General features: G+C 45.5%; 1 protein-coding gene across 1 annotated transcript in view; it reads right to left on the minus strand.

Annotated features, from left to right (window-relative positions):
• PPP1R16B (protein phosphatase 1 regulatory subunit 16B) overlaps positions 1–21775 on the minus strand; it is a 146446-nt gene that overhangs the window by 6828 nt on the left and 117843 nt on the right. The window contains exons 10-11 of the mRNA XM_063960259.1: positions 8576–8705; positions 5214–5364 (exon numbers count right to left, since the gene is read on the minus strand). Of these exons, the coding sequence (XP_063816329.1) occupies positions 5214–5364; positions 8576–8705 (281 nt within the window). The remainder of the gene's footprint in view (positions 1–5213; positions 5365–8575; positions 8706–21775) is intronic.

Consider the following 21775-nt stretch of genomic DNA (forward strand, 5'->3'; position numbering starts at 1 on the left):
GGAGACTAAGAGGGGATATGATCAACATCTACAAATATATAAGGGGACAATACACAGAGCTTGCGCGGGACCTGTTTTTGGTTAGATCAACACAGAGGACTCGTGGACACTCGCTCAGGTTAGAGGAGAGGAGATTCCGCACAATACGGCGTAAAGGCTTTTTCACGGTAAGGACAATACGTGTTTGGAATTCCCTGCCCGAGGGAGTTGTAATGGCGGAATCTGTCAACACCTTTAAGAATGGGTTAGATAAATTCCTAATGGATAAGGATATCCAGGGGTATGGTGCATAGTCATGCATTATAGTTACTATAAATAGGGATAAAATGCAACGGCTGACAGCAGCATCAGTCAGAAATTTTAGTCAAATCATCATGCATAGACCACAAATAGGTTGAACTCGATGGACAATTGTCTTTTTTCAACCTCAGATACTATGTTACTATGATACCACTTAGTCCCTCAGTCCAATTCAAAAATGTTCCATTTACCACCACACACTGCTTCATTTTGTCCAACCAATTGCTAACCCAAGTGCATATTGTGCTCCCTAGCCCAAGTTCTCTTAATTTGTATGTCTCATGTGAGGTACTGTATCGAAAGCTTTAGCAAAGTCTAAAAATATTACATCCACCTCTTTACCCTGATCTAGGTTTGCACTAACTGTTTCATAGAAGCCTATTAAGTTAGTTTGACATGATTTATCCTTCACAAATCTATGCTGGTTCCTATTAATAATCTTATTGGTTTCAAGGAACTCCTGTATTCTATCCCTTAAAATACCTTCCAGTAGCTTCCCCACTATAGATGTAAGACTTACTGGTCTATAATTACCCAGTTCAGATTTACTTCCCTTTTTAAATATTGGCACTATTTCCGCTATACGCCAGTCTTTGGGGACCATGAGGGTCATTCACAGTTGATTGCTAGCTGCCGTTTTTTGCAGCGCAGAGAACAGGTTACTACTGCACATGCATATGCACCGCAATGCGCATGCGCGTTGTATGGGTACAAAGCGGATCATAGCTGGGCAATGGATTTAACAAAGAATCCATTCACACAGCCGATCGCAAGGAGATTGACAGGAAGAGGGCGTTTGTGGGTGGCAACGGACCATTTTCAATGTTTTGAAAACACAGGCGTGTGTCTGACGTCAATTCCGGGACCAATAAGACTGAAGTGATTGCAATGGCTGAGTAAGTCCAGAGCTACTCAGAAACTGCAAAAAACTTTTTCGTCTCACTCGGCTGCACTCATGTTCGCACACTTGCAAAGTGAAAATACACTCCCCCGTGGGCGGCGACTATGCGTTTGCACGGCTGCTAAATGTAGCTAGCGAGTGATCAACTCGGAATGAGGGCCCATGCCTGATGTAAGTGAGTCATTGAAAATCAAATATAGGGGTCTTGCTAATTCGAAGTGTAGCTCCATGAGAACTCTTGGGTGAATTCCGTCGGGACCAGGTGACTTATTCATCTTAATTTTTTTTATTCGGTCACAGACTATTTCCTCACTTAAATAAGCATTAAGCAGTGGGACATTATCGTTGCTGAGGTTATGCATCAATCCCGCCATCTGGTCCTCTCTTGTGAATATAGATGAGAAAAAACGATTTAATTTTTCGGCTATGTCCCTGTTGATTATGATGCCCATATTGCCTTTTAAAGGGCCTATATTCTCTTTCTTTAATCTTTTGCTGTTGATGTATTTAAAAAACTTTTTGGGATTTGATTTACTTTCCTTTGCTATTAGCTTTTCCGTTTCTATTTTAGATGCTCTGATTCCTTATTGGCATATTTTGTTACAGTCCTTATAGTACTGGAATGACTCTGTCTTCCCATCCAATTTATTCTTTTTGAATGCTCTCCGCTTTCTGGCAATTAGTTCCTTAATCTTTTGTTAAGCCACATTTGTTTGGAATTAATACTCCTTCGTTTACTGCCCATGGGAATGAACTTGCAAGTATAACTAAGCGAGCAATGTTTTTAGTAAATCCCATTTCTCTGTAGTATTCTTGCCTTGAAACAAAATTTCCCAGTCAACGTCCCTTAAAGCTTCCCTTATCTTGTCAAAGTTGGCTTTTCTAAAGTTAAGAGTCTTTGTTGAGCCTATATAGAGCTGTTTGTGAATGTGACCATATTGTGGTTGCTATTTCTCATGGGCTCCCCTACTATAATATTTGATATAAATATCAAATAAATAGCAGTATCACATGAATCATTTGTCTCGCTGGATAGTTAAAATCTCCCAAAACTATTACGTCTCCTAATCCTGACGCTATTTAAATTTGCTTCAGTAACAATTCCTCATCAGACACATTAATATCAGGTGGCTTATAGCATATCCCTATACATATCTTTTTATTTCCCTTTCCCCCACAAGCAATTTCTACCCATCAAGACACCTCACTATTTAGTGTCCCATCATGAATGTCTTCTCTTATATCAGGTTTTAAAAAAGGTTTTAAATAAAGACAAACCCCTCCACCCCATTTATGTAATCTATCTCTCCTGAATTGCGTATAACCCTCCAGATTAACTGTCCAATCATGAGTTTCGTCCCACCAAGTTTCAGTAATACCTATAATGTCATACTGTTTGTTTGCTGCAAGGACTTCTAGTTCCCCCTCTTTCCCTGTAAGGCTTCTATTGTTTACATACATACAATTAAGATAATTATTCCCTCTACTGCTGGGAACCTCATTTCCTATATGCATTATTGGTGATCCATATTCATTGTTAATTTGTGTTTCCCTTGGTAATACCCTTAGTAATACCCTTGCCGGCTGCTCTTTCCCTCCCCCCGATCCACCTACATTCAGCTCACTACCTCCATGATTACTGTTCTCACTGCTTGACCCATAGTTTCTAGCTACACCCTCCCCCCAGGCACCTAGTTAAAAATCTCCTCCTACCTTCTAACCATCCTTCCCCCCCAGCACTGCTGCCTCCTCCTCATTCAGGTGCAATCCATCACGACAAAAAAGATGGCGCCTGACTGAGAAGTCTACTCAGTGTTCCAGGAACACAAACCCCTCTTTCCTAAACGAGTCTCTAAGCCACACATTTATCTCCCTAATCTCCCTCTGCCTCCCTGGGTCAGCTCACTGGTGCTTGTTAGTAAATGATCAAAGTAACATTGTTAGATTTGTCAACTATCCCCAGAATTCTTGATTCTGGGGATAGTCCAAGTTTTTTGGACAAGTAAACAAGTGGACCTTTCCATTGGCTAATTAAAGGGATAACTTGGTCAGTAGCCTGAGTTAGAGGGCAAGAAAGGGGGCTCATAACTTACCCATTTAAACTTCGTTATGCAAGCATGACCAGGACAAGCGATAAAGGACCTGATAAAGTTGCACGTAAGCCCATTCTGAGGACAGAACTTGCAATTTGTCACATTGGCCCTCATTCCGAGTTGTTCGCTCGGTAAAAATCTTCGCATCGCAGCGATTTTCCGCTTAATGCGCATGCGCAATGTTCGCACTGCGACTGCGCCAAGTAAATTTGCTATGTACTTAGTAATTTTACTCACGGCTTTTTCATCGTTCTGGCGATCGTAATGTGATTGACAGGAAATGGGTGTTACTGGGCGGAAACAGGCCGTTTTATGGGCGTGTGGCAAAAAACGCTACCGTTTCCGGAAAAAACGCAGGAGTGGCCGGAGAAACGGAGGAGTGTCTGGGCGAACGCTGGGTGTGTTTGTGACGTCAAACCAGGAACGACAAGCACTGAACTGATCGCAGATGCCGAGTAAGTCTGAAGCTACTCAGAAACTGCTACGAGGTGTGTAATCGCAATATTGCGAATACATCGTTCGCATTTTTAAGATGCTAAGATTCACTCCCAGTAGGCGGCGGCTTAGCGTGAGCAACTCTGCTAAAATCGCTTTGCGAGCGAACAACTCGGAATGAGGGCCATTGTTCATGTGTCTGAGCTAAGCATAAACTATGAACAACCACAGCCAATTCAATGCTCTACAGCAGTGGTGGCCAACCAGTGGCTCTTGAGCCGCATGAGGCTCTTTCTTTATTCAAATCTGGCTCCCCAACACTCAATCACATGACCACAATAGATCCGGAAACTGCTGCACTCCAGGCAGACACACAGCAACACTATGGGCACTGAGAATTGAGGGAGCAAGATACTAGAGGTGAGACACCCACTGGCAAACAGAGGACACCAAAGGGGCTGCTGCAATGGCATGAGTTGCAGGGACTGTGGTGACACAAGGGTGGGCTGGAGTGACACAAGGGGTGCTGGCTAAAGTGACATAGGAGGGTGGTAGCAGGAGTGACACATGGAGTAACTGGCTGGACTGACCCAGTAGGGTGCTGGGAGTAGTGACACATGGGAGAGCTGGCTGTGTGAGGGGGGTGACGGCGCTGCTCCGGGAACAAGCAGCTAGGCGTACCAAGTGATCGAACCCTCTGGAGCTAATGGTATCCAGTAGCGTAAGAAGCAGCGCCCTTGAACTCAGAAGAAGTAGGTCTGCTTCTCTCCCCTCAGTCCCACGATGCAGGGAGCCTGTAGCCAGCAGGTCTCCCTGAAAATAATAAACCTAATAAAAGTATTTTTCTGAGAAACTCTGGAGAGCTCCTCAGTGTGCATCCAGTCTCACTGGGCACAGAATCTAACTGGAGTCTGGAGGAGGGGCATAGAGGGAGGAGCCAGTTCACACCCATTCAAAGTCTTATAGTGTGCCCATGTCTCCTGCGGATCCAGTCTATACCCCATGGTTCTTGAAGCATCCCCAGCATCCTCTAGGACGTATGAGAAATACTAATTGCTGGACTGCAGGGGGTGTTGTGTCGTTCAGATCAGGGAAGGGGGGGTAGAGAAGTGAGCGGGGCATCTTGCTTGATTCGGGAAGTGGATCCCTCCTCCTTGGCTAGCATCATCTTACCAGTAAAATTCTGGAAAATGGTGCATGTACACTAGAGCGCAAAGACTCTGGCACAGTGCCAGAGTCTTTCCTTTCACTGCGAGGCGCATTCTTCCTGCAGAGGTCACTAGGAAGATGGCGACGCAGAGCAGGGACCCGTTTCCTGTACACTTGGTCTGGGAAGCGGCGCCAGTGCATATACCCTCTCTCGGTGCCAGTGTGCTGTCCAACTTAGGCCACTGGCCAGTCCAGACCTTATTATTTCACCACTTTGAGGCTTATGTGTGTTTGTTCATTCATCCATTTATATTTTTTTGTTACTGGTTACTTACCCTTTGTATATCAGGGCTGCTCTCCTCATCTTCTTGCATCCCATCAGTGTCTTCTGCAGAGACCAGGCACTGCCACACTACAGCCTCCTTCTCATATTCACGCCTGTACATGTTTGTCCTCTCTGACAAGCTGGCACGTCGTACCACCTTTCTGAGAAGGAAACAGACTCTCAGACATTGGATTTAAAGATAATAAAAGCCAGCTCAACCTTTGACATGTTGCACTCACAAAATTAGATTGACAATTACTATGTCGTACAACACAGTGAGAGTTATAGTTTCTGATTGTATGTGTCAGTTACACAGACCCCCAAACATGTGTTAGTTGCCAAGGATATCTGAACAAATTGAGGGTATTTTGGCATTGCTGAATTAAACCCCAAATCACATTACAGCATGTCAGAATGGTGATATGAAAAATGTATCTATTTAAGCTATTGAACAAGTTAAAGTTCCGAATAGATGTGGAGACAGGTTTGGTACATTATGTAAATATGAGGCATATTGTATGTACAGAATAAGGATTTCGTATGCTGAACAGCTTGAACGATACAATAGAGCTCAATAATGTATAAGATTTCTCATTGGTCTGGTCTTCATCCCTATACTCTCCTTCAGACTTCCTCCTCTTTCTCACTACCCAATTTTTTTTCCATCCCCCCATCATTTCTTTCATTCATTTTTTTTCCCAATATGACGGCTTTCTTAAATCTGGGCCTGGAGTATGTATGAAGAAATTCAGTTTCCCCTGTATGAGGTGTGTAGATAGATAGATAGATAGATAGATAGATAGATAGATAGATAGATAGATAGATAGATAGACAGACATATACATACACTTTTGGATTTGGAGGGGTCTGATGGAGGTGCTATTTGGACATGGGGAGGTGGGACCAGAGTTCCCTCTGGACCACCCCACAAGTCCCATGTCTAATTATCAGGAGATTTTGGCTTTATCTACACAGGGGTTGGCATAGGATAGTCATATGGTGCTGTGTCTGGGCACAAACAGGGGTATTAGGCTGGAGAGACATGGGGATGGTACTGGAGAGGCATATAGGAGTATTAGGCTGGAGAGACATGGGGGTATGGTGCTAGAGAGACACAGGTGGGCTGGAGAAACACACAGGGGTGGAGAATGCATAGAAGTTATTTGTCCTTGAGACAATACTTCCAAGCCTCATTCCGTGACTTTTTGCTACAGGCCTACTTGCCTTATTTTTCTGTTTCTACGATATTAATGTTTTCTTCTTATACCATTACCCTGTATTACTTATATCTTTCTTATCACACAAATGTAACCTAATTATTTTCTGTTCCAACCTCAGTTGTGTGACCCATCTCTTTGTTTTTATATAAAACTCTAATAAAGAATATATTAATAAAAATATGATGATACAAGATTTCTGTTAGTTCGGAAATGAAATTTAAGTATTGTTGCTGATTGAAAATGCTTGTGTGACTCTAAACAAAGCAAAGGACACTCCTAGAAATGTACTATAATTAATTACCCTTTTATTACAAATAAAAAAACTTTGATTAGAAAATTAAATCTCGTTTGTCAGCTGTTTCACTTCAGAAAAGAACTCCCTGACTTTTTGCCAGCTGCTCCAATTGTTTGTGTCCTCAGCAAACCCTGACATCTTGCTCTGCAATCTCAGGTGCTGTAGCTGCAATTTAGATGCATATGCAAAGATTGAGGCACACAGCACCACCAAAGATTTTGTGCCTCATAAAGGAGGCCCTGTTTGCCTAACAGCACAAATGGCCATGATGTATATGTCCCTAACCTGACCCTTGTTCCCCTCACAGGTTTTTCAGATGATCTATGTTGCCATCTCTCCTTTTAGATCTGATCCACTTTCAAGTATGCATACCCAGTGATCTATGTTCCACTTACTAGTCTCCGACTTGATCCATGTTCCCTCTATTCATCTCTGTACTAATTTGGGATCCGATCAGCATACCAGCATTCAGGATGCCAGCAGTCGGAATACCAATGCTAGAAACCCAACACTGGTTGGAATGGCGATGCATGGATTCTGACATGGATCAAAATGCTGGTGCTGGAATACTGACTGCCGGCATCCCGACGTCTTAAGGCCAGGCCGCAGGGAAGGGTGTTGGGGGGGGGGGGGGGGGGGGAGCTAAGGTTAGGTTTAGGCTGTGGGGGGAGGGTTAGGATGTGGGAAGGTTAAGGTTGACGGGAGTGGGAGGTTAGGCACCACCGAGGAGGGTTAGGGTTAGGCTGCGGCAGTTGGAGGGTTAGGTTTAGGTTGCGGGAAGGGCGGTTTAGGTATCACCAGTGAGTGTTAGGCTGCGGGAGGGGGGGTTTAGGATCAGGCTGCGGGATGGGAAAGTTAGGGTTAGAGGGGTAGAAGAGGAGGGTTACCATACTTACCTTCCAGGTATTGGGATCCTGCACATTGGGATGCCGCTATCAGTATTCTGACCGCCGGCATCCCCATTCCATCCCACTGATTCATGTTCCCCTCACTCATCTATTTACTGATTCATGCTCACTTCATTGGTCTTCGTAATGATCCATACATTTTCTAGCCCAATGGTTTTAGACATTGCCCCACGCAGACAATATTTTAAGTCTCTTAAGCTGAGTACACATTTAAAGATTATCTGTCCAATCTGGGTGGTTGGAACGAAAATCTGGTAATGAATGGGAGCAAATGACAATCAACCATTTCCTCCCAAATCCCGGAAAATGGCCACAGAGAGACATTTGGATAAATTGGTTATATCAAACAGATATAGGTTTAGGGTTAAGCTAAAATAGTTTTAAAAAAAAAGAAAGGTTATGTCAACATTTTGACTATTGACATTATGTCCATGTCAACAGGACGTGTTGACATACTTGTGTCGACATCATAATATTCCCATAAGACTAAGAATTTTACATATTGGCAAAGGGTGAAGTAGACATCCTGGGTGAGTGCAGTCGCTATCCTACAGTATGTAATCATTCACTCAGTCCCCGTCCTATTGAAGCTTACAGTATATGTTTTCTACTACTGTACACACATGTAAGGGCCCATTTCTGTCAAAGCAAATTAAGCCAGCAGTATTTTGGGATTTTGTTGGGAGGAATTAAAAGTACGTATAGTACACCCATACAATCAGAGGTAAAACATAGAAAGTCTACACAAATAAGGCCATGAGAGAATTGAACCCATGCCCAAAGTGCTGTGAGCCAGCAATAGTAACCACAGTGTCACAATGTTGATCTAGACCCATTATTCCATCAATAACTTTTAACTGAACACCCAATCATGACTGGGGCTCCCATGTGTCTGGCTATTGTCAATGAATATCCCTTTTTTACCTATTAATATAACTTCAGTACTGACCCATGACTCCCAGTGCTGGAGCTCCGACGGCTCAGGGAGGACTTGTTTTTCTGCTGAGACTTCATAATCAGATCATGTTTGTGCTTCAGCTCCAGGAGCAAAGAACGAAGCTCATCATCCTCACATAGATCTGGGGACAGAAGCATATGCACAGTTATAACATGCAGAGGTTGTGGGACACATCCATATAAAACATTCAGAATTGGATTCTAGGTATAATAATAATAATAATAATGATGATGATGATGATGACGATGACGATGATGATGATGATAACAACGATAATAATAATTATTATTTTATTTATATAGACCAAGGTAGAGGGCATTGCAGTAGTCTAATCGAGATGATACAAATGCATGTATGACTTTTGGCAGATCTTCAGAGGGAATTAAGTGTTTGATTCTGGCTATGTTTCTCAAATGAAAGAATCACATAACAATGGTATTAAGGGGCCCATTTTTCAATAATGGCATTTGCAGTGTGTTCTGGGTGCGATATTAGCAACCCAAATGGCATTGCAATACGCAATTACACTGCTGGAACGTATGAATGAACACATGCAGGGACAGGGGCTCCGAAAGGGCTTCTGAGTCGGGACTCTTGCACATGTGCGGTCCGCTGACCACGCATGCACGGTGGCAATTGCTGGGGAGTGTTCTTCAGATGGCATTTGCTGCAGGGGCCAAACTCTGCTTGGTAAATCTTACAGCGTCACATACCCTAATGGAGGCTGCAGCAGCTATTGGAAATGGAGGAACCGAGGCAGATATCGGAAATATCTACTGCAGTCCCTTCGTATACATTTAGGTGATACTAAATACAGATGGAGCCATCTTCATCTTTGCCTTTAATAGGATTAACTGAGCCAGGGCAGTCGGACTTAGGGGGTCATTCCGAGTTGATTGCTCGCTAGCTATTTTTTGCAGCACTGCGATCAGATAGTCGCTGCCTATGGGGGAGTGTATTTTCACTTTGTAAGTGTGCGAACGCTTGTGCAGCCAAGCGGTACAAAAACAGTTTGTGCAGTTTCTGAGTAGGTCTGAACTTACTCAGCCTCTGCGATCACTTCAGCCTGTCCGGTCCCGGAATTGACGTAAGACACCCACCCTGCAAACGCTTGGACACGCCTGCGTTTTTCCAACCACTCCAAGAAAACGGTCAGTTAACTCCCATAAACGCCTTCTTCCTGTCAATCTTCTTGCGATCAGCTGTGCAAGTGGATTCTTCATTAAATCCATCGCCCAGCACCGATCCGTTTTGTACCCGTACGACGCGCCTGGACATTGCAGTGCATACGCATGCTCAGTTTTGTTGAGTTTTGATCTGATTGCAGCGCTGCAAATAGCCATCATGTGATCAGGTCGGAATGACCCCCTTAATACCCTGCTGTAATGACTTAATCCCCTGCTGTATTGTTCTCTCTGTATTGTATTGCAGCTGAGAACAATAGATTAAAGACTTATGCTAATAAACTATGGTGCACCTAGGCGCAGCAGAGACGCCAAGATGAGCTTGGCTCCATCTGTATTTGGGCTATACCCTGAAAATAACAAACGATGCTGCAAATAAATGATAAATGGGACACTAAGTGTCTGTGTCATGGGAAACCACAATTCCTTTCTAGTCTGTCAGCCTTGCATAAAGATATCCTGTTTTTACATGTTTGTGGAATCTTATCACACAAAACTTTCACCTGAAGACGTATATTGTAATTTCCTGCAGTACAATACATATAATCTGCAGCTTCTGCTGGAATTAGCCATCACCTGCTATCAACTTGGCTGTTACACTAGAGTTTCTTATTTTTAGTCTCTGTGGAATTGCCCTACAGCTACTTAGCTCTAGATCGTACTCTGACCCGGGTAAGTATTTCCATTGCTCAATACACTGCTGTAAATCTCTTAATCCTACACGCATGCCATGAGGAATTATCTTATGTACAGGTGCTAGATCAGCGATTCCCAAAGTTAGCTGTATTTGCCCCAGGGGGTATACTGGATTGCCCTTGGTCTGTGCCAAGAGGCAACAGGGCAGCAGGGGCACATACTGGCAAAAGAAACAACTTATGTGTCTACTTACTATTAAAATCAACATTTATAAAGATTACATTTTAATATTTTTCACATAATACAACATAACATAGATTGTACCATACTCTTATATTATTTACTTATTCAGCGCTCTCTCTTTCTCTGTATATGTTTTGAAGAGAAAAAACACAATATAGCAGTATGGTGAGCAGCACTTTTGGGAGGGGGGGCACTTTGGGGACATGTGTATCTGCACTGGGGGCATATCTGGCACGATAAGGACATGTGTATCTGGCACTGTGGGCATATCTGGCACTGTGGGGGCATGTGTATCTGGCATTGGGTGCATATCTGGCACTGTAAGGACATGTGTATCTGCACTGAGGGCATATCTGGCACTGAAAGGACATGTGTATCTGGCACTGGGGGCATATCTGGCACAGTGGGGCCATGTGTATCTGGCACTGGGGGCATATCTGGCACTGTGGGGGCATGTGTATCTGGCATTGGAGGCATATCTGGCACTGTAAGGACATGTGTATCTGCACTGAGGGCATAACTGGCACTGTAAGGACATGTGTATCTGCACTGGGGGCATATCTGGCACAGTGGGGCCATGTGTATCTGGCACTGGGGGCATATTTGGCACTGTAAGGACATGTATATCTGGCACTGGGGGCATATCTGGCACAGTGGGGCCATGTGTATTTGGCACAGGGGGCATATCTGGCACTGTGGGGGCATGTGTATCTGCACTGAGGGCATATCTGGCACTGTAAGGACATGTGTATCTGCACTGAGGGCATAACTGGCACTGTAAGGACATGTGTATCTGCACTGAGGGCATATTTGGCACTGTAAGGACATGTGTATCTGCACTGAGGGCATATTTGGCACTGTAAGGACATGTGTATCTGGCACTGGGGGCATATCTGGCACAGTGGGGCCATGTGTATCTGGCACTGGGGGCATATCTGGCACTGTGGGGGCATGTGTATCTGGCATTGGAGGCATATCTGGCACTGTAAGGACATGTGTATCTGCACTGAGGGCATAACTGGCACTGTAAGGACATGTGTATCTGGCACTGGGGGCATATCTGGCACAGTGGGGCCATGTGTATCTGGCACGGGGTGCATATCTGGCACTGTGGGGGCATGTGTATCTGGCATTGGAGGCATATCTGGCACTGTAAGGACATGTGTATCTGCACTGAGGGCATAACTGGCACTGTAAGGACATGTGTATCTGCACTGAGGGCATATTTGGCACTGTAAGGACATGTATATCTGGCACTGGGGGCATATCTGGCACAGTGGGGCCATGTGTATCTGGCACTGGGGGCATATCTGGCACTGTGGGGGCATGTGTATCTGGCACTAGGGGCATATCTGGCACTGGGGGCATATCTGGCACTGTGGGGGCATGTGTATCTGGCATTGGGGGCATATCTGGCACTGTAAGGACATGTGTATCTGCACTGGGGGCATATATGGCACTGTGGGACATATATGCATTTGGCACTGTGGGACATATATGTATTTGGCACCGTGGGGGCATACATGTATTTGGCACTGTGAGGAATATATGTATTTGGCACTGTGGGGCATGTGTATCTGGCACTGGGGGCATATATTTATCTGGCACTGTGTGGACATATGTGTATCTGACACTGTGGGGGTATATATGTATCTGGCACTGTGGAGGCACCCCTTTTTTGGCATTTTTATATGTATGTGGCACTGTAGTGGGGCATTATATGTATTTGGCACTGTACAACATGACTAAAAACTGGGGTTATGACACAAGGTCATACTCCTACAAATATCATACCGAAAGGTGCGCGCACAAAAATGGGGTGTGGCTTTGTGACAACTAGGCCACGCCCCCATTTTTGTGCGGGCGCCTACAGAGCGTGCATGATAGTGGCTCTTGACCTTTACTACAGATCTTTTCTGGCTCTTTGCCTCTGACTGGTTGGTCACCCCTGATGTAAGATCTTTTTTTTTTACTGTAGTATTCATTTTTGCTATAATTTATTCAATATGGCAGCCTGACAAACAGGCCATCTAATAACACTACTTATCTGCTTCTCTTACACTTCAAAACAGATATTGTGCAACTGGTATTGTTTCATAAAGTCCATCCATCATATTAATATAGAGGAAGTACACTATTTTGGTGGTTATTCAGGTTTGTTAGCAAACCAAAAAAGACAGCAATTGGGCAAAACCGTGGGGGTAATTCCAAGTTGATCGCAGCAGGACATTTTTAGCAGTTGGGCAAAACCATGTGCACTGCAGGGGGGGGGGGCAGATATAACATGTGCAGAGAGAGTTAGATTTGGGTGGGTTATTTTGTTTCTGTGCAGGGTAAATACTGGCTTCTTTATTTTTACACTGCACTTTAGATTGCAGATTGAACACACCACACCCAAATCTAACTCTCTCTCTGCACATGTTATATCTGCCTCCCCTGCAGTGCACATGGTTTTGCCCAATTGCTAACAAACTTGCTGCTGCGATCAACTCAGAATTACCCCCCATGTGCACTGCAGGGGGGGGAGGGGGGGGAGGGGGGGGGCAGATGTAACATGTGCAGAGAGATTTAGATTTGGGTTGGTTAAATTGTTTCTGTGCAGGGTAAATACCAGCTGCTTTATTTTTACACTGCAATTTAGATTTCACTTTGAACACATCCCACCCAAGTCTAACTGCACGTCACACCTGCCCCACCTGTAGTGCAACATGGTTTTGCCCAATTGCTAACTTTTTTGGTTTGCTAACAAACCTGAATAAAGCCCTTCAAAGTGTTTTTTTTTTTATTTATTATATGTGAGTTGCTTTATGTGTTACTGTTAGGTTCCTGGTGCTCAGAACAAGGGAGATGTTATGAAGTGAGTCCAGAGCACCAGGACGTAATGCTGGGAAAGGGGAATGGAAAGGGAATAGCCCCTGGCGCCCTATCTCCGTTGTCTCGCCCGTGCTGTCAGTACACTCTTGCAAGACTATGGTTGCTTGAGCCCATGGCAGCCGCGTTTGAAGGGCGGATTACGTCTGCCCAACTTCGATGCCCCCTCAGGTCTTAATGAGAGACAAAGAGTGAACCGAGACAGGGTGATAACAAGGGGCCCTCTAACTAAACAACAAGGCCAGGGGCTTTTAACAAACCTAAAACCAAAGTATGTGCGGCTTGCCGCCAAAGGAAAAGAACAACAAAGGAAATGCTGACCACACGCCGACACAATACTTTTGTGTACCGGCGGTGACAGCATAAGCAGAACCCTCTGCAAAACACCAGTGACAGAAATAATAACAGAATAGAGCGGCCTAGGCCGACGGACGCGGCAGAGCCGCTACTCACGGAACCGGTACGAATACTGGCAAACGGACAGGAACCCCCAATGCTGCCGACACAGACTCTCAGAACTGGAGGACAGGCAGAATCCCAAACGACAGACCGGTGGACACCAAGAAGCCAGAAACTCGACCAGGCATAGGCAAAGCCACAGGACTTCTGGACAGGAACGCTTCACGGCAGGACACGGGATCAGACACAGGAATCGACACCGGGACTGACACAGGAATCGACACAGGAAGCAGCTCGACAGACACTGCTACACAGGAGCTCAGGAACTGGCAGGAACAAGCTCAGAACTCAAGCAGACTGGAAACCTAGAAATATCACCAGCGTCTGTGAATTGCCCTCAGCCAGCATATAACAGAGAGGCCTAATTAATTATGTCATGCAGCTGCCCTGTTGCATGACTCCAAACTGACAAGATGCAATTAGCAGCCAGGTGAGGCTGAACACATGGGAACAGACTGCAATTACACAGACTGACCACTGACAGCAAACAATAATCCTCTAAACCAGAGCAAAGGGACATCCTGGCCTGCAAGAGAACTATAAACATAAAATAGGAATGAACCACTACCTGTGGTTCATAACAGTATCCTCTCCTTAAGGGAGAGCTCCAAGCACCCCATGACACCCACGGGGAACATAAACAGAAGTATAACATAAAATACCTAACCGACATGCAAAACAAGAATGAGCCACAGCCGTGGCTCATAACAGTACCCCCCCTTGAGGAGGGGTCAAAGGACCCCAAAATACAGACTATCCAAAACAAGGGATACAAAAAAAAACCTGACACACTGGTCTAACAGACAAGAAAACAGAAACAAGCTGTAACAACAGCTTGTAACAGTGCCCTCCCCTTGACGGTTGCCACTGGACACAAGACAAGGTTTTATTTTATTTTTTAATCAAGGCAAGAGTCAAAAATTATTTCTTTTTCTTCTTCTTCTTTTTACAAAGCTCTTTAGGTCTGACCAAGGTAATTCCCCAAACATTGTCTGAACTGATGGTACCACCCAGCAAGGCTGCGTTCAAATCAGAGATAGGTTTCTTACCCTTGGGAGCTGAACTTTCAGGCAAAGTACTCCTATTAGAAGAAGTCAGAAAAGCACATCCTGCAGTCAAAACAACGGGCTGAGACTCTTGTGCCGAGTTTACAGTATTTGGTGGACTCTCAGCAGACAAGACGGGTGACTTAGAGGAACCTGAACCAATTTCTTTGGAACCATATCTTTTAATAATTGCATCACTAAATGCTGGGGGATCCTGAAGAATGGGATCTTCAGCTTTCATTAGGCTGGTCGCCCACTCAAAAGGCTCTCCTCTAAAAGAATAAATCAGATAGAGCACAAGGTTCTCTGAAGTGATGCCCAGAAATGGTCTAGACAACATAATAATGTAATAGTGTTTGTTAAGCGCCAGAAATTGGGCTAAGTCCCCATCAAAGATTATGGATGTTGAGATATCAACAGAGTCAGGATCTGTTTCCTTCCCATCTGACTGACTGGAGTGCTTTGCTAGGACCTGGTCACTAAACAACAAGGCCAGGGGCTACTAACAAACCTAAAACCAAAGTATGTGCGGCTTGCCGCCAAAGGAAAAGAACAACAAAGGAAATGCTGACCACACGCCGACACAATACTTTTGTGTACCGGCGGTGACAGCATAAGCAGAACCCTCTGCAAAACACCAGTGACAGAAATAATAACAGAATACAGCGGCCTAGGCCGACGGACGCGGCAGAGCCGTTACTCACGGAACCGGTACGAATACTGGCAAACGGACAGGAACCCCCAATGCTGCCGACACAGACTCTCAGAACTGGAGGACAGGCAGAATCCCAAACGACAGACCGGTGGACACCAAGAAGCCAGAAACTCGACCAGGCATAGGCAAAGCCACAGGACTTCTGGACAGGAACGCTTCATGGCAGGACACGGGATCAGACACAGGAATCGACACAGGGACTGACACAGGAATCGACACAGGAAGCAGCTCGACAGACACTGCTACACAGGAGCTCAGGAACTGGCAGGAACAAGCTCAGAACTCAAGCAGACTGGAAACCTAGAAATATCACCAGCGTCTGTGAATTGCACTCAGCCAGCATATAACAGAGAGGCCTAATTAATTATGTCATGCAGCTGCCCTGTTGCATGACTCCAAACTGACAAGATGCAATTAGCAGCCAGGTGAGGCTGAACACATGGGAACAGACTGCAATTACACAGACTGACCACTGACAGCAAACAATAATCCTCTAAACCAGAGCAAAGGGAAATCCTGGCCTGCAAGAGAACTATAAACATAAAATAGGAATGAACCACTACCTGTGGTTCATAACAGTATCCTCTCCTTAAGGGAGAGCTCCAAGCACCCCATGACACCCACGGGGAACATAAACAGAAGTATAACATAAAATACCTAACCGACATGCAAAACAGGAATGAGCCACAGCCATGGCTCATAACAGTTACTAGCACTTCCCCATGGCTTTGCTCGCGTGGATGTCTGTTATTGCTCAGCGAAACTAATTTTACAAAGACAGCAGTGCCATCTAATATTATGATGTATATTTTATATTGTATACATTGATCATAAAATTTCTTTGTAAACAATATTTGCAGTTTTTCCTTCACGGATTAACACAAAAAAATGCTTGGGGCTACTAATTCATGAGCAAGCCACATAAATCTGCCCATGGGAAAAGCAGCTGGTCCTGAGCAGCAGCCTTGCCCATTTGCCCCTGTGACTTGTTAATCGTCATAGTGAAGCAGGAAACTTCAAGCGCTTGAATTGAAAAGGAAAATTGTTGGGGAATTGTTGAAAAAATAATTTCTTTGTCTCCATACTGTAGTTCATAAACCGTTCCCTAGACGTATATTTCTCAAAAAAAATGCAATGTACAGACACAACCCTTACAGTTTTATTATATGTACAGATAAATGAAATAACAAATGTTAATTCCATAATTAATATTATTTATTTATTAACAGTTTCTTATATAGCGTAGCATATTCCATTGCACTTTACAATTAGAACAAAACTGGGTAAAAACAGACTGACATAGAGGTAGGAAGGCCCTGCTTGCAAGCTTACAATCTATAGGGAAATAGGCATTGATACACAACGATAGATGCTACCTATTGCATAATGGTCCACCAGATTGCTAGGTTCTTAATGGGTTGTATGATATGATCACCCAGCAATTTTGGCAAAGGGTCAGGAGGGTGTTAAGAGTACAGAAAGACAAAATATGTGATGTTATGTATACTGTACAGAGAGGATGTAATTAGATAGGGAAGCATTGAAGGTTTATGCGGGTGGGTCTGGAATTTGATAGGCTTGTCTGAAAAGGTGAGTTTTCAGGGAACGTTTAAAGGTTTGGAGACTAGAGGTGAGTCTTATTGTGCATGGGAGGGCATTCCACAGAGTGGGTGAAGCCCGGATAAAGTCCTGTAATTTTGAGTGGATACAAGTAATACGTGTGGATGAGAGATACAGATCTTGTGCAGAGCGAAGAGATCGGTTAGGAAGATATTTTGAGATAAGCGAAGTGATGTACGTTGGTGCAGTTTGGTTAATAGCCTTGTGTGTAAGTAAAAATAAGAATTTACTTACCGATAATTCTATTTCTCATAGTCCGTAGTGGATGCTGGGAACTCCGAAAGGACCATGGGGAATAGCGGCTCCGCAGGAGACTGGGCACAAAAGTAAAAGCTTTAGGACTACCTGGTGTGCACTGGCTCCTCCCCCCTATGACCCTCCTCCAAGCCTCAGTTAGGATACTGTGCCCGGACGAGCGTACACAATAAGGAAGGATTTTGAATCCCGGGTAAGACTCATACCAGCCACACCAATCACACCGTACAACTTGTGATCTGAACCCAGTTAACAGCATGATAACAGAGGAGCCTCTGAAAAGATGGCTCACAACAATAATAACCCGATTTTTGTAACAATAACTATGTACAAGTATTGCAGACAATCCGCACTTGGGATGGGCGCCCAGCATCCACTACGGACTATGAGAAATAGAATTATCGGTAAGTAAATTCTTATTTTCTCTGACGTCCTAGTGGATGCTGGGAACTCCGAAAGGACCATGGGGATTATACCAAAGCTCCCAAACGGGCGGGAGAGTGCGGATGACTCTGCAGCACCGAATGAGAGAACTCCAGGTCCTCCTCAGCCAGGGTATCAAATTTGTAGAATTTAGCAAACGTGTTTGCCCCTGACCAAGTAGCTGCTTGGCAAAGTTGTAAAGCCGAGACCCCTCGGGCAGCCGCCCAAGATGAGCCCACTTTCCTTGTGGAATGGGCTTTTACAGATTTTGGCTGTGGCAGGCCTGCCACAGAATGTGCAAGCTGAATTGTACTACAAATCCAACGAGCAATAGTCTGCTTAGAAGCAGGAGCACCCAGCTTGTTGGGTGCATACAGGATAAACAGCGAGTCAGATTTTCTGACTCCAGCCGTCCTGGAAACATATATTTTCAGGGCCCTGACTACGTCCAGCAACTTGGAATCCTCCAAGTCCCTAGTAGCCGCAGGTACCACAATAGGCTGGTTTAAGTGAAACGCTGAAACCACCTTAGGGAGAAATTGAGGACGAGTCCTCAATTCTGCCCTGTCCGTATGAAAAATTAGGTAAGGGCTTTTATAGGATAAAGCCGCCAATTCTGAGACACGCCTGGCTGAAGCCAGGGCTAACAGCATTACCACTTTCCATGTGAGATATTTTAAGTCCACAGTGGTGAGTGGTTCAAACCAATGTGATTTTAGGAACCCCAAAACTACATTGAGATCCCAAGGTGCCACTGGAGGCACAAAAGGAGGCTGTATATGCAGTACCCCCTTGACAAACGTCTGAACTTCAGGAACTGAAGCTAGTTCTTTCTGGAAGAAAATCGACAGGGCCGAAATTTGAACCTTAATGGACCCTAATTTTAGGCCCATAGACAGTCCTGTTTGCAGGAAATGCAGGAAACGACCCAGTTGAAATTCCTCTGTAGGGGCCTTCCTGGCCTCACACCACGCAACATATTTACGCCAAATACGGTGATAATGTTGCACAGTTACATCCTTCCTGGCTTTGATCAGGGTAGGGATGACTTCATCCGGAATGCCTTTTTCCTTCAGGATCCGGCGTTCAACCGCCATGCCGTCAAACGCAGCCGCGGTAAGTCTTGGAACAGACAGGGTCCCTGCTGGAGCAGGTCCTTTCTTAGAGGTAGAGGCCACGGGTCCTCCGTGAGCATCTCTTGAAGTTCCGGGTACCAAGTCCTTCTTGGCCAATCCGGAGCCACGAGTATAGTTCTTACTCCTCTCCTTCTTATGATTCTCAGTACCTTGGGTATGAGAGGCAGAGGAGGGAACACATACACTGACTGGTACACCCACGGTGTTACCAGAGCGTCCACAGCTATTGCCTGAGGGTCCCTTGACCTGGCGCAATATCTGTCTAGTTTTTTGTTGAGGCGGGACGCCATCATGTCCACCTTTGGTTTTTCCCAACGGTTCACAATCATGTGGAAGACTTCTGGGTGAAGTCCCCACTCCCCCGCGTGGAGGTCGGGTCTGCTGAGGAAGTCTGCTTCCCAGTTGTCCACTCCCGGAATGAACACTGCTGACAGTGCTATCACATGATTTTCCGCCCAGCGAAGAATCCTTGCAACTTCCGTCATTGCCCTCCTGCTTCTTGTGCCGCCCTGTCTGTTTACGTGGGCGACTGCCGTGATGTTGTCCGACTGGATCAACACCGGCTGACCCTGAAGCAGAGGCCTTGCTTGACTTAGGGCATTGTAAATGGCCCTTAGTTCCAGGATATTTATGTGAAATGACGTTTCCATGCTTGACCACAAGCCCTGGAAATTTCTTCCCTGTGTGACTGCTCCCCAGCCTCTCAGGCTGGCATCCGTGGTCACCAGGACCCAGTCCTGAATGCCGAATCTGCGGCCCTCTAGAAGATGAGCACTCTGCAACCACCACAGGAGAGACACCCTTGTCCTTGGAGACAGGGTTATCCGCTGATGCATCTGAAGATGCGATCCGGACCATTTGTCCAGCAGATCCCACTGAAAAGTTCTTGCGTGGAATCTGCCGAATGTAATCGCTTCGTAAGAAGCCACCATTTTTCCCAGGACCCTTGTGCATTGATGCACTGACACTTGGCCTGGTTTTAGGAGGTTCCTGACTAGCTCGGATAACTCCCTGGCTTTCTCCTCCGGGAGAAACACCTTCTTCTGGACTGTGTCCAGAATCATCCCTAGGAACAGCAGACGTGTCGTCGGAATCAGCTGCGATTTTGGAATATTTAGAATCCACCCGTGCTGTCGTAGTACTACTTGAGATAGTGCTACTCCGACCTCTAACTGTTCCCTGGACCTTGCCCTTATCAGGAGATCGTCCAAGTAAGGGATAATTAAGACGCCTTTTCTTCGAAGAAGAATCATCATTTCGGCCATTACCTTGGTAAAGACCCGGGGTGCCGTGGACAATCCAAACGGCAGCGTCTGAAACTGATAATGACAGTTCTGTACCACAAACCTGAGGTACCCTTGGTGAGAAGGGCAAATTGGGACATGGAGGTAAGCATCCTTGATGTCCAGAGACACCATATAGTCCCCTTCTTCCAGGTTCGCTATCACTGCTCTGAGTGACTCCATCTTGAATTTGAACCTTTGTATGTAAGTGTTCAAGGATTTCAGATTTAAAATAGGTCTCACCGAGCCGTCCGGCTTCGGTACCACAAACAGCGTGGAATAATACCCCTTTCCCTGTTGTAGGAGGGGTACCTTGATTATCACCTGCTGGGAATACAGCTTGTGAATGGCTTCCAATACCGCCTCCCTGTCGGAGGGAGACGTTGGTAAAGCAGACTTCAGGAACCGGCGAGGGGGAGACGTCTCGAATTCCAATTTGTACCCCTGAGATACTACCTGCAGGATCCAGGGGTCCACTTGCGAGTGAGCCCACTGCGCGCTGAAATTCTTGAGAAGGGCCCCCACCGTGCCTGAGTCCGCTTGTAAGGCCCCAGCGTCATGCTGAGGACTTGGCAGAAGCGGGGGAAGGCTTCTGTTCCTGGGAAGAGGCTGCCTGCTGCAGTCTTTTTCCCCTTCCTCTGCCCCGGGGCAGATATGAGTGGCCTTTTGCCCGCTTGCCCTTATGGGGACAAAAGGACTGAGCCTGAAAAGACGGTGTCTTTTTCTGCTGAGAGGTGACCTGGGGTAAAAAGGTGGATTTCCCAGCCGTTGCCGTGGCCACCAGGTCCGATAGACCGACCCCAAATAACTCCTCACCTTTATACGGCAATACTTCCATATGCCGTTTGGAATCCGCATCACCTGACCACTGTCGCGTCCATAACCCTCTTCTGGCAGAAATGGACAGCGCACTTACTCTTGATGCCAGAGTGCAAATATCCCTCTGTGCATCTCGCATATATAGAAATGCATCCTTTAAATGCTCTATAGTCAATAATATACTGTCCCTGTCCAGGGTATCAATATTTTCAGTCAGGGAATCCGACCAAGCCACCCCAGCACTGCACATCCAGGCTGAGGCGATTGCTGGTCGCAGTATAATACCAGTATGTGTGTATATACTTTTAAGGATATTTTCCAGCTTCCTATCAGCTGGTTCCTTGAGGGCGGCCGTATCAGGAGACGGTAACGCCACTTGTTTTGATAAGCGTGTGAGCGCCTTATCTACCCTAGGGGGTGTTTCCAAACGCGCCCTAACCTCTGGCGGGAAAGGGTATAATGCCAATAATTTTTTAGAAATTAGCAGTTTTTTATCGGGGG

This window comes from Pseudophryne corroboree, chromosome 3 (genome assembly GCF_028390025.1).
Source record: "Pseudophryne corroboree isolate aPseCor3 chromosome 3, aPseCor3.hap2, whole genome shotgun sequence".
Classification (NCBI taxonomy): domain Eukaryota; kingdom Metazoa; phylum Chordata; class Amphibia; order Anura; family Myobatrachidae; genus Pseudophryne; species Pseudophryne corroboree.